The 12,820-nt window shown below is 50.7% G+C and overlaps 2 protein-coding genes across 3 annotated transcripts in view; one reads left to right on the top strand and one right to left on the bottom strand.

Annotated features, from left to right (window-relative positions):
- LOC102258605 (chromosome unknown open reading frame, human C5orf45) overlaps positions 1-10,049 on the top strand; it is a 10,834-nt gene extending 785 nt beyond the window's left edge. Inside the window, exons 2-4 of the mRNA XM_014538560.1 lie at positions 2,586-2,674; positions 6,473-6,605; positions 9,426-10,049. Coding sequence (XP_014394046.1) covers positions 2,586-2,674; positions 6,473-6,605; positions 9,426-9,896 — 693 coding nt within the window. The 3' untranslated portion in view covers positions 9,897-10,049. The remainder of the gene's footprint in view (positions 1-2,585; positions 2,675-6,472; positions 6,606-9,425) is intronic.
- A 10-nt stretch (positions 10,050-10,059) lies between these two features.
- SQSTM1 (sequestosome 1) overlaps positions 10,060-12,820 on the bottom strand; it is a 6,988-nt gene continuing 4,227 nt past the window's right edge. The window contains exons 6-7 of one of the 2 annotated variants that reach the window (XM_014538559.1): positions 12,437-12,626; positions 10,060-10,879 (exon numbers count right to left, since the gene is read on the bottom strand). In XM_014538559.1, the coding sequence (XP_014394045.1) occupies positions 10,722-10,879; positions 12,437-12,626 (348 nt within the window). In that variant the 3' untranslated portion in view covers positions 10,060-10,721. Of the gene's footprint in view, positions 10,880-12,436; positions 12,633-12,820 lie in introns of both variants that reach the window. The other variant, XM_005864918.2, reaches the window with a different exon arrangement.

Here is a 12,820-nt window from a genome sequence, read left to right as displayed (position 1 = left end):
AGAGAGAGAGAGAGAGAGAGAGAGAGAGAGAGAGAAAGAAAGAGAGAGAGAAAGAAAGAAAGAGAGAAAGAAAGAAAGAAAGAAAGAAAGAAAGAAAGAAAGAAAGAAAGAAAGAAAGAAAGAAAGAAAGGAAAGAAAGAAAACAAAACAAAACACTTGGAAGGCACGTCATCCTTGACCCTTTAAGGAACCGGTTCCAAGAATTGAAAAGCTGCTGACAACGCAGGCATCATCTTTTCTCCCTTCTCCTTGCCTCCTCTCCTTCCCTCCCTCCCTCTCCCCAGACAGTTCACGGTACACCCTCCGCTCAAGCCCGCTGGAATAGCTGAGTCCCAATTATCAACTCCTGGGAGAAGTGATCTGATTGGTGCTGTGGACTCCGATGTCCCCCTCTGGGCCAGTCAGCTGGGGAAGGGTGTGGGTGGGGGGGACAACAGGTCAGCAAGGGTAGCTGCTGAGCCCACTCTGAATGGGTCTCAGAAGACGGGGCTGGCTTGGAGCTACAGAGACCCCCGCAGAGTGCCTGCTGCTTGTTTTCTGTGTCGGCTTGTGTTTCTGAGTTCTCCCTGAGGAGGCTTTGCAGTCCTCGCACCATCTCCATGCACATGCGGTGGCGTCTTGTTGGCTAGGCCACAGTAACAGATAGACACCAAATTGTGGTTAAACGCAGTAGACGTGTCTCTTGCTCTCATAACAGTCTTTGGAGGGGTTGAGGTCAGCAGGGCCACTGTCCTTGGCATTGCATTCAGGGACGCGGGCTTCTGCTGTTTTGAGGTTCTGTGGTTCCCTGAGGCTTACCTCCTGCTGCCTGAGCCCCTGAAAGGGGCAGGAGCCTGGAGGAGCTACTACCTGCAGGCTTTCAGGAGCCGGCGTGGGAGGGCTCACGTCCCACTGGAAAGAACCTAGTGTCAGGGCCACGCCTGCCTGCAGGGAAGACTGGGACAGGGAGTCCAGTCTATGCCAGATCAGAGGAAAATGCGTTTTAGTGTTCAGCCAGGGGTCTCTGCCATTCAGGAGAGCAAACGCAGTCCTGGTTTTGCCAGATGTGGGTTACATCCTTTTTAAAATTTGCCATTCCCCCTCCAGTTCTCTCCTTTCATTCCCACTTGAACGTGGGCCAAAAGGGATTTCACTGTGGACCAGTCCATCACAGTCAGCAGTGATCTCCATGTTGCTAAGGACAGTGGGTGGTACTCAGTCCTCAACTCGCTCGACTCGGTGGTGGCATCTGTCACAGCTTGTCACTTCCTCCTCCTGGAAACATCGTCTTCACTTGGGTTCTCGTCATCTTGCTCCTGGTTTCCTATTTTCCTGGCTGTTTCTTTCCATCCTCTGCTAGTTTTCCCGTCGCCCCAGCTTCTGCACCTCACCACAGCCTGCTTTCCCCACAGTCATCCCCATCTCTTTTTAAAAATTTGTTATTTATTTATTATTTCTTTTTTTTAAGTTACAGTTGATATTTAATATCATGTTAATTTCAGGTGTATAACATTGTGGTTAGACATACCTTACAAGTTGATGCCCCCTAATAAGTCCAGTGCCCACCTGGCATCACACAGGTTATTACAATATTATTGACTGGACTGGACTCTACATCCCTGTGACTGGTTTGTAACTGCCAATTTGTACTTAATCCCTTCACCTTTTCACCCCTCCCTCAAAACCCCCTCCCACCTGGCAACCATCGGTTTGTTCTCTGTATCTATGAGGTTGTTTCTGTTTTGTTTGTTCATTTATTTTGTTTTCTTCGATTTGACATAAAAGTGAACTCACATATATTTGTCTTTCTCTGTCTGACCTGACCCATTTCACTGAGCATAACATCCTCTAGGTCCATCCATGTCTTTGCACACAAAAGGTGTTCAGTAAACATGTATTGAACAAGTGAGTGGCTGCTAAATGAAAAAGAAGTATCATTTTCATTGGTATGCCTTTGATTCTCAGTGAGGGGTATCATTTCACGTTTATTGGCAATTTGTGTAACTTCTCTTCTGAAGTTCTTATGTTCATTAACCATTTTGTGTGGGGTTTGGGATTGAGTGCAGTTTGGCTATGGAGAGCTTGGGGTGCTAGTGGGCAGCCACATAGACTGAAACTGTTTGTTGCCTGAGACTGTGGGTTTGTAAACCACTCCAGGGCCCAGCTATAGTATTTTAAATGCACTGATGAGATGACAAGAAAGTAAATAACTATCGGAGGTCAAAAATGAAGCAAAAGCCGCCGAACCGGTTTGGCTCAGTGGATAGAGCGTCGGACTGCGGACTGAAGGGTCCCGGGTTTGATTCCCGTCAAGGGCATGTATCTTAGTTGCGGGCACATCCCCACTGGGAGGCGTGCAGGAGGCAACTGATCGATCTCTCTCATCGATGTTTCTAACTCTATCCCTCTCCCTTCTCTGTAAAAAATCAATAAAATATATATTAAGAAAAAAAAATGAAGCAAAAGTCAAATTCCAGAGTAAGCAGTCGGTCGCTGATTTCTGCACGGTGCTCCAGGCCTGTGGGGTTACAGCTTTTCCCCTTCAGGTGCATCTCAGTCCTGTCAGCACTTTTTAAAATTAATATTTCTGTTTGTTTGTTCCTCAGGCTTATGGTGAGGGCTCTGGTGCTGACTGTAGACGTCACGTCCAAAAATTGAACCTGCTGCAGGGCCAGCTGTCAGAGGCGTCACCCAGGTAGGTCGCCTGTTTCCCCTAGAGTGGCTCGCGGAGATCTGTGTGGAGAAACCCCTTAGCTTTCAGGTCTTCCGATGCCGCAGTTAGACTAACACCTGCACCATCTTCCCACTGAAAGTAATTTAGTTTGGAAACCAGGCGCTTTCAGAATGGCATGGCCTAACATGCTGGTGCAGGCTTAAATGCCAGCTGCCTTTTTTTCTTTAATCCTCACCCAAGGATATGCTTTTATTGGTTTTAGAGAGAGAGAGAAATATTAATGTGAGAGAGAAACTGATTGGTTGCCTCACATACACACCCCGACCGGGATCGAACCTGCAACCTGGGTATGTGCCCTGACTACGAATCGAACCCACAACCTTTTGGTGTACGGAATGACACTCCAACCAACTGAGCCACCTGGTGGGGCCAAGTTATAATATTTTAAATGCACTGATGAGATGACAAGAAAGTAAATAACTATCAGAGGTCAAAAATGAACCCAAAGCCAAGTTCCAGAGAATAAGCCCCTGGCTGCGAGGCAATGGGAGTCCGCTGCCTGGAGCGCCCATGAGAGGCTGGGCCGTCCGGGAGACAGACAGCCTGCGGCTCACTCTGGGGGGGGTCCGTAGGGCACCAGCACATAAAGCTGCATCCCCCAAACCTGCACCCTCAGCACCCAAATGACCAGAAATGCGCCCCTTGCAGCGGAAGCCCGCCCGTGTTGGCCTTGACCCCGGCTGAAGAAGGGACGTGTTGCTCCAGGATTTTATAAGCTCGCGGAAGCTGCCACGTGTCTTTTCAGCCTTTTCTGCGCCTTTTCCACGTGTGAAAAGCTTCAAGCTGAGATTTTATTTTCAAACTGTCACAGGAAGCAGAGGTAAATGCAGCTCCCCTCTGGAGCAACACATTTCAACCCAGGCCCGAGAGAATCCCACAGATAGTGTTCCAAGGAGTATGTACTCACAGTCATTAAACTCAAGGAAGCATGTCCTATGAGCAAAAAAAAGCAGAGCAACAGACAGACTTCAGAATTCATGATATTGTAAGTTTACTATATTTCATGAAATAAAAGAGAAGGCTGGTAGTAGGAGCAAGAGCCTTTAAGAATAATCGAGTTGTTTTGAAAAGAGAACCAAAAATAGTTTGTAAAAATGGAAAGTACAGTCATTGAAACTAAAATTGTAGTCAAAAGGTTAAATAGATTAAGTGCAGCTGAAGACAGAATCGGTGAAATGGAAGATAAACCCGAAGAAATTCTTTACAAAGATAAAAAGGTGAAAAACATGAGTTGAGAGGCACAGAGGACACAGAGAAGAGTTATTGCAAGAATAAAAAAATTGGGCAAAGGCAATATTTGCAGAGAAAAGAACCAAGCATTTTCTAGAGTCAAAGGTATTCATTCTTAGATCCAAGAAACACAATAAATCCCAAACTGGACAAAAGACATGGTGGATGTAGGAAATGCTAATGGACCTACACACAGCTACTAGAGCTAAGAAGTTAATTTAGCAAAATCACCAGGACACAGCATCAACATACAAGATTTAATTTTATATAAATGCAGTAAACCGTTGGAAAATTATTGTTAAAATCAAATATCATTTATAATAGCATCAACATGAAATACTTAGGTATAGATAATAAAAAATGTAAGATTTGTTCAGTAAAAACTATAAAACATTGCTAAGAGAAATTAAAGAGGACCTAAATTAATGAAAGATATAACATGTTCATGGATTGGAAAATTCAATATCATTAAGATGACAGTTCATCCTAAATTGATCTTAGAGTCAACCTAATCCCAATAAAAATTCCAGCAGCCTTTTTTTGTAGAAATTGACAAACTGATCCTAAAATGTATATATATCTGCAAAGGACCTAGAATTGCTGGGACAGATTTGATAAGAAGAAAGTTGGAATACTTCTGCCACCTGATTTCAAGATTTACTATAACAGGAATCAAGATATTGGTGAAGGGCTAGACGTACAGATACATCAGAAGGTGAATGAATGAACAGATTGTAGTGTATTCATACAACAGAATACTGCTCAGCAACAACAACAATGTGACAAATCCCAAAACCACTGGTAAGTGAAAGGAGCCAGACACAAAGGACCACGTACTGTAGGGTCAGCCATTTTCTGAGGAGGGGATTGCCTGCAGAGTCAGCAGGGAACTTTTTTGGGTGATGAAAATGTTCTTCTTATTTATTTTTTAATATATTTTTATTGATTTCAGAGAGGAAAGGAGAGGGAGAGAGAGAGAGAAACATCAATGATGAGAGAAAACCATCGATTGGCTGCCACCTGCACACCCCACAATAGGAATTGATCCTGCAACCTGGGCATGTGCCCTTGACTGGAATTGAACCCGGGATCTTTCAGTCGATAGGCCGACTCTCTATCCACTGAGCCAAACCAGCTAGGGTGGGTGATGAAAATTTTCTATGCCTTGTTAATTATATCTTAATAAAAAATTTTTTCAATACCTTGGTTGGGGTGATAGTTTCAAAGGTATAATTTCTCAAAACTTAGTAACTGTACACAGAAATGGGTACATTTTAGTGCATATTAATTATACCTTAACTAGAAGCCCTGCACGCGAAATCATGCGGCCCTTCCCACCCGTGCAGGTCTTTGGTCAATACAACGTTAGGGCCACAGTTTTGTTTTGTTTTGTTTTGTTAATCCTCACCCCTTTTATAATATAAATAAGGTAATTTTAAAAGTTAAGAAAAAAATCTGCCCTTAGACACAACATAATGAAATTGGAGAACACAGGAGACAAAAGAAAGAGCTGAAGAGCAGCTGAAGAGAAACAAGATCACCTGTAAAGGAACACGGGACACCCAAGTTCTCAGTGGTAACATTGGGAGCAAGAGACAGGCTAGCTCTTCAGACTGCTGGGTGCTGGCCTTAGTTGATGAAGTTGCGTTCCAGAATCAGAGAGGTGAGCAGAGTTCTGGCTGACAGCTGGCAGGAACTGCTCGAGGGAAGGCTGGGTAGCGGCCACGTGCCCGACCATGCCTCATCTCATTTCATAATCACCCTGAGGGCCATTGGCTTCTTTTTACAGATGAACAGTCTGAAGTAGAGGTGCCCACACTTGGTAGAGTTTGGGGCTCTCGAAGTTCACTGGAGAGTTCCGATTCAGTCGTGCCACAGTCCTGGCTGACCTGGGTGGATGTGGCGCTGGCTCTCCCTCCTGCCCTCGCACAATAGATTCCCCTGGACATCAGCCCCCCTCCGGGCTCGGAGAAGAACGGCTCCTCGCTCTCCTCTGTGTGAAAGAGCCTGGTGCCCCTGGGACACTTCGAGCTCAGTGCCTTCTCTTTGTAGTGGTTGAGACACACACAGCAGTAAAGACCCGCGTGCCCGTGTGATGGGCACGTCTCCATTGCTGGGGAGGGACCCTGTGCCACAGGAGTTCTGAGGGTATTGGTCTCCGTGTCCCGGGCCCCAGGCAGGGCATGTGCATACATGTCTCATTTATCTTCACAGTCACCCGAGCAGTATTACCCCACTTTGGATGAGTAAACAGTAATGAACCCAAAGTCGCACCATCATAATGACAGCCAGTCATTAGCAAAGCCAGGACGCGAACTGTGGTCTGTGAGTTAAGCGTCTGCCCCCTCTCTGTCACTTTTCCTGTTGACGGAGGGCCCTAAATCCATAAATCCGAGGAAGAAATGGTCCTTTTACTGAGACCTTGTGAACTGCTAGGCTAGGAGATTACTGAGTCACATCAGAACAGCGGAGCTAAGATGCTAACGTTCCCTCGAAGTCTGGTTGATACTCATTGTCCAGTCCTTGCAGCTTTCTGTCCTCCAGCTTCCTGGTCCTTTTACCAGAATGTCTGTGCAATCTTCCCCTAAGGTCTCTGGAAGAATCTATGAACGCTGACAAGGAAAATGCAGGTCCTGGGCAGGCTGAGCATGTGAGTCTGCAGGTAAGCCAGCAGCACCTGGGGGTTCCACTTCTCTATTTGCTCTGTAAATGCCTGTTGATGCAGCTGAATGGCAGGCACTTGGCTTAAAGCTACAGGGAACACAAAAAGGAACAAACCTGTCCCCTTGGTAAGGGAGACACCGCTCTGTATACAAATAATTACAACACTCTCTCCTCTGTCTGCTTGGAGAACTGCTCTGTACTTAGCTTGTACTTCACCCCCTGCGCTTCTCGCCCGTCCCTCGCGCTCGGGGCACCCCAGGAAGGGAAAGGACGCTGTGCTAAAGAGCCCGAGGTTCCGAGTTCCCCCTCTCCAGCCTGAGCCTGGCCGTGGGGCTCACACCCAGTTCTGTCCGGTGCCTGTGAAGTAGGTGCTCCAAGGGGGTGAGCTTGAGTGATGGGTAGGGTGACGCCATGATCTAGCCGAGGTGCCATGGTAGGCGGAGTGCGTGTCCTGCCACGGTGCCTCTTCGGGGGCGGGGGCTAGTGAGGTAGATTTCAGGTCAAAATAAGGACTTTGTAGCAACAACAAGCCAGGAGCGGAGAAACGCTGCCTGGGCTGTGCTGGGGGGTCTTGCTGGCCGTGGGGCGGAGCTCAGCAGGCCCGAGGGAGCGATGGCGGGTGACAGGTTCCTACCTGCACGGGCATCAGACCAGGCGACTCACGGTGATAGGATGGATTCTTTTTTTAAAGCATAATGTGTGTGTGTGTTTAAATATTTTTATTGATTTTTAAAGAAAGAGAGAGAGAAACATCAATGGGCTGCCTCCTGCACACCCCCTCGGGGATGGAGCCCGCAACCCTCGAATGTGCCCTGACCGGGAATCGAATCATGACCTCCTGGTTCATAAGTTGACATTGAACCACTGAGCCACACCGGCCCAGCAGGACTGGATTCTTTGTTTTGTTTTGTTTTGTTTTGTTAATCCTCACCCAAGGATATTTCTCCATTGATTTTTAGGGAGAGTGGAAGAGAGAGGGAAAGACAGAGAGAAACATCGATGTGAGAGAAACACATTGATTGGTTGCCTCCTGCACATGCCCTGACCAGAGTGCAGGCCGGGGAGGAGCCTTGACCGGAGTTGAACCCAAGACCCTTCAATCCGCAGGCCGACGCTCTATCCACTGAGCGACACCAGCCAGGCAGGACTGGATTCTTGATGGCACTTTCCCTGCCAGGAGATGGAGCCAGAGCACTGTGTCCTCCGTGCAGCCCCAATGGCCAGGTCGAGGGGACTCCGAGGTCACCTTAGACCCCAGAAGGCAGTGATGGGGGACATTTCTCTCTGGCCCCAGCGACTGTTTTAATCGTCTTGCTTTGTCGACAGCGGGAGTGAGACTGACTGTCTCTGTCTGAAGCACCGCCTCCCTCTGGCCTGTGCCGCTTCCCTGTCGTGCTCATCCTCAGTGTGACCTCCTGCTCAAGGCATTTTTTAAATGTATTTTTATTCATTTCAGAGAGAGGGATAGAGAGATAGAAACATCAACCATGAGAATCATTGATTGGCTGCCTCCTGCATGCCCCCTACTGGGGACCGAGCCCGCAACCCTGGCACGTGCCCTTGATCAGAATCGAACCCAGGACCCTTCAGTCCACAGGCCGACGCTCTATCCACTGAGCCACACCAGCCAGGGCGTCGAGGGCATTTTGATGCCTGAGAGGCAGCCAAGGTTGACCAGCAGAGGACCGTTCTCGGTTGTGTGTGGAGTGCCTTCAGCAGACTGTCCAGCACGCCCTACCCTGGGCCTGAGGGACTGTTCCACCCTCCCCTTCGTGCACCGACGCACCCTCGCCCCCTGGATCTGCTCTCGTTCCTGATGCTCTAAACCCAGCAGACCCCCTGCACTCAGGGCCCCAGAACGCAGGTTTACTTTACGCTGTCCTGAGAGCCACGGGGGCCCAGGCAGAGAAACTGCTGGGCGTCTGGCATGGCTGCCCCAGCAGGGGCCAAGGCTGGCCTGGCCACGCCAGGTGGTGGCGTAGAGCACCGGCTCAAAGCCTAGAGGCACTGACTGTGTGACCCACTTAAGGATGTGGCCCTGAATCTCCAAATTACAGACTGCTGTTCATGACAGTTACTGATGTGGCCGTCCCTGGGCTAATCATGCTAACGGAGTGTTTATTGCTCACCACGAGCCTGTTTAAACGTGAGGAGCTGGGCTAGTGAAGGTTCAGTGAGTGACAGCAAGTCGGGCAGAGTGGGCAGTGCAGCAGGCCCACGCCTCCTCCCTACCACCTGGGGCGGGGGGTGGCCGGGACCTGCTGTCATTGTGTGGTGGAACCCACTTTTCATGCGTCTGGTCCCTGAGGGAGGGAAGGCCAGGCCCCAGCACCACGGTCTCCCCCAGGAATGCGTCTCTGAGCAGCCACTTCCACAGCTCAGACCCCTCAGCCCGGTTCTGGGTCCTGGGCCTTCCCGCCTGCCTGGCCAGGAGCAGGCAGGATGGAGTCTACGTCACTTTGCACATGGCTCCCTGGTCTCTCCCCACTCGCCCCTCCTCTCAGGCACCCCCTTTCCTGATCCTAAGGTCCCCATGAGACGAGTGCCTGATCGCCTGTCTTCCTTTTTGGGAAGCCTGGTCATGGATTTGGCAGAGGACTTGGGGTGAGGTAACCGGCATTCACTCTGTGCTAATAACCCTCACAATCAAAGGCTGTCCCTCGGCTGCAGCCTGGTGACCAGCTAGTAGACAGCACAGAGCAGAAAGGCCAGAATCCAGGCACAGGGACCTTGCTCTCCTGCCCCCTGGTCCTGCCGGACCACTGGCCCTCGCTCTGAAGGCGGACACGGCCCTCTCCTGCTTTTGTCTCCATTGCAGGACCACGCTGGCCCAGCAGGGGTGAGAGAAGGAAGCAGGCGTGAGGACTGGGACGCCGGCCAGCTCACTGGCCCTTGGGGGGAACCACTATGTCCTGCCCAGCGGGTCAGGGCCACGTCTAAGTGGGAACGATTTCTTTTGCCACTTGGAAGCTCACATGTGGACACAGGGCCCCCGACACTCCTGCAGAGGGACCCCAGGCCAGCGGGGGCAGCACAGGCTGAGCAGGGGTCCCCCAGGGCTCAAACTGCGAAAGACGGGGGCCTCAGGACACCCAGTCCACTCCAGCTTCCTTGGGCCACACACACTCCTACATCTGGGCCCAGGAGGCCCTTCGGGGAGACCCCTGAGCAGTGGGGTACAGGCCCTCAGGCAGAGGGTGGGCCCTTGGTCCAAGGGGCACAGGAGCCCCAACCCGTGCGACTATGTGACCTCTTTAACACTGGTGAGGACTTTGATGATGTTCTGTGAGCTGAGACTAGTATGTTATTATGCAGATGTGTTAGGTACCTGAGCCCTCCTCCCCTAGACCTGTGTCCCTGAACAGGGTTCCCTGAGGGCTTTAATTAGGGCTGAGGATTTATGGGAACTAAGAACCGACAATAAACATGACTTTCAAACGGATCATCTCTTATTGCAACATCTTGGGTTAAAAGTGCTTACACCATTTAATTGCAGTTGGTTTACAGATATGCTAACAGAATGGCTACAAAGGATCCTCTTACTTTAAAAGCAGGCGACACATTTGGAAATGAGAGAACTAGAATGGCTGTGAAACGGGCAGTGCTCAGTGACCACCGGGGGTGCCTGCAGCCCCTCCTGTGCCCGCGAGAGGCCTGCCGACTGCCTGCCCTCCCATTCTGGCTGCGGGACAACCCCTTCCTTCTGACGCGATGCTGGCTGTTGCAGCTGAACTCTGAGTATATCAGGTTCTAGCAGAAAATCAGCTGCACATCAGTTACTATTAGTCATTTAAACAAAGAAAAAGCAGACGACCATGAGGCAAGATGGATTCTGGGCTGTTGGCGATACCCTGGCGGGCAGAGGGCAGGGAGATGAGGGGCCACCCTGGCTGCACGAAGCGGCACCGAGGGAAGCCGGGAAGCCCCCTTAGTCATTGTCACAACGCTGGGAACGCCCTCCTGTCCTTGTCCTGCTGCCCTAAACGGCTTCATGCATCCCACCCGGTTCTGAAAGAAAAATGCAGAGTAACTGGCCCTTAGAGGCGTGGGGTTCTAACAAGCTCAACACAACTGTGAGACAAGAAGGGGGTCAGATAGCAGGTGAGCACAGCTGTCACAAGGGCGGTGGATGCTTTGAGTACTGGATGGTGTCCAGGGCAGCCCCAATGTCGTAATTCTTGGTCTGTAGGAGCCTGGTGAGCCAGCCGCCTTCATCAGAGAACCCCATGGACAGCATCTGGGAGAGGGACTCAATGAGCCGGGGGTCAGCTTCTGCCAGAGAGAATAATAAAAGCCATGAGGGGGAGTTGCTGGGCCCCAAGTGTGACCCGTGGGCAGCAGCAGCTCCTCTATCCAGCAAGTCCCGGTGCCTGCAGGGCCGGGCCCTCCCAGGCTCTCTGGCCCTCAGGCACACTCCAGGCCAGGGATGGGCAAGCTTTTCAGCTGCTTTGCAGGCTATTGGTCTGTCACGACCACGCCATTCTGCCATTACATCATAAATGCCATTACATCATAAATGCCATTACATCACAAAAGCAGCCAGACACCACCTAAACAAGTGATTGCTGTGTTCACATAAACTTGTATTTATGGACACTGAAATGGGAATTTCATCTGATTTTCACAGGTCTTGACTTTTTAATGAGGGAGGGAAATAGACTAAAAGTGAGGCCTCCTCATTTTTTTTTAAGTAGAGTTCTAGACAGGAAAGGAGAGGAAAAAGCATCGATTAGCTGCCTCCTGCACGCCTCCCACCCGGGATTGGGCTGCAACCCAACCATGTGCCCTGACCAGAAGTGAACTGGCAACTTTTTGGTGCGTGGGATGGCACCCAACCAACTGAGCCACACTGATTTCAGAGAGGAAGGGAGAGGGGAGAGTTAGAAACATCAATGATGAGAGAGAATCATTGACTGGGCTGCCTCCTGCACGCCCCACACTGGGGATTGAGCCTGCAACCTGGGCATGTGCCCTTGACTGGAATCGGACCTGGGATCTCAGTCCACAGGCCATTGCTCTATCCACTGAGCAAAACCAGCCACGGCGAGGGCCACAGGTGTTAACTTCTTAGACAACTATTATAAAGGTGAGAAAATTGCCCTGGCCGGTGGCTCAGTGGATTGGAGCGTCATCCCATACATCAAAAAGGCTGCAGGTTTGAGTCCTGGTCAGGGCACATGCAGACCTAGCTTGCAGGTTCGAGCCCCAGGCTGGATGTGTACCGGAGGCAGCTGATGTTTCTCTCCCCCCACCCACCCCACTTCCTCTCCAAAAAATCATAAAAAAGGTGAGAATTTTTAAAAAATCATTCTTGGCCCATAGGCTGTAGTTTGTCTCCCTTGCTCTAGGCAGAGAAGATAGCCACCGGGGGCCCAAGGGCCACAGCTGGCCCCAGGGGTTTTCTCTTGAGTATCGTCTCGATAACACTGCATGTGACAGCGATGAACGCAGATATAGGCTGCCCCTACTCCGCGTGTGCTCTCAGCTACCAGGTCCCCCCCACCCCCCGCCTGCGGCTCCCCGCCTGCTCCCACAGGAGCCTTGGCTGGGCCCTGTTAGGCCGCACTCTCCATGAGGAAGCAGAGTCCAAAGCCAGGACCAGGACCGCCGCTACAGAACCTCGGGTCCAGATGTTACGTTTCAGAAGTTACTAAAATCAGCTGCGCTTACGAGGGGCTCAGTATAGACACAGAGGACAAAACCAACTAATTTCCTCTCGTGTCAACAGACAAGCCCACAGCAGAGAACAGGATGTCTTTGTGTTGCTCAGACAGCTGATAGGATCTCTGAATAAAGAGGCAGAACACAAAACTGCCTGCAGTCACTTGCCTGGCGGCAGGTGTGGGTACACCGCAGCTTCCTTCAGCCCCGTGGGTCCCTCCTGGGAAGGGTCCAGAGAGCTTGGCCCTTCGGACTCGGGCATCTGTAGAGACTGGAGTTCGCCTGTCGACGGGTCCACTTCCTTTGAAGATAAATGAGTCCAGTCATCGTCTCCTCCCGAGCAGTTGTCAGACTCCATCTGCTCCTGGAACAAAACCCCATGAGCACAGGCCCTCGCAGCCGCCCCGGCCACAGCCTCAGCCCCTGGGGGTGCGTGGGGAAGACAGACTGGCAAGCAGCTACGAGTGTGTTTCTTTACCAAGTTCTAGTGAAGGGGCCAGAGAACGACTGAGGTGCCACACACTTAACTCTGCACCGGAACTGGGTCCTGGC

The sequence above is a fragment of the Myotis brandtii genome, unplaced genomic scaffold (genome assembly GCF_000412655.1).
Source record: "Myotis brandtii unplaced genomic scaffold, ASM41265v1 scaffold193, whole genome shotgun sequence".
Lineage (NCBI taxonomy): Eukaryota > Metazoa > Chordata > Mammalia > Chiroptera > Vespertilionidae > Myotis > Myotis brandtii.
The sequence above is the reverse complement of the archived record's forward strand: the minus strand, read 5'-3'. Positions and strand labels throughout refer to the sequence as shown.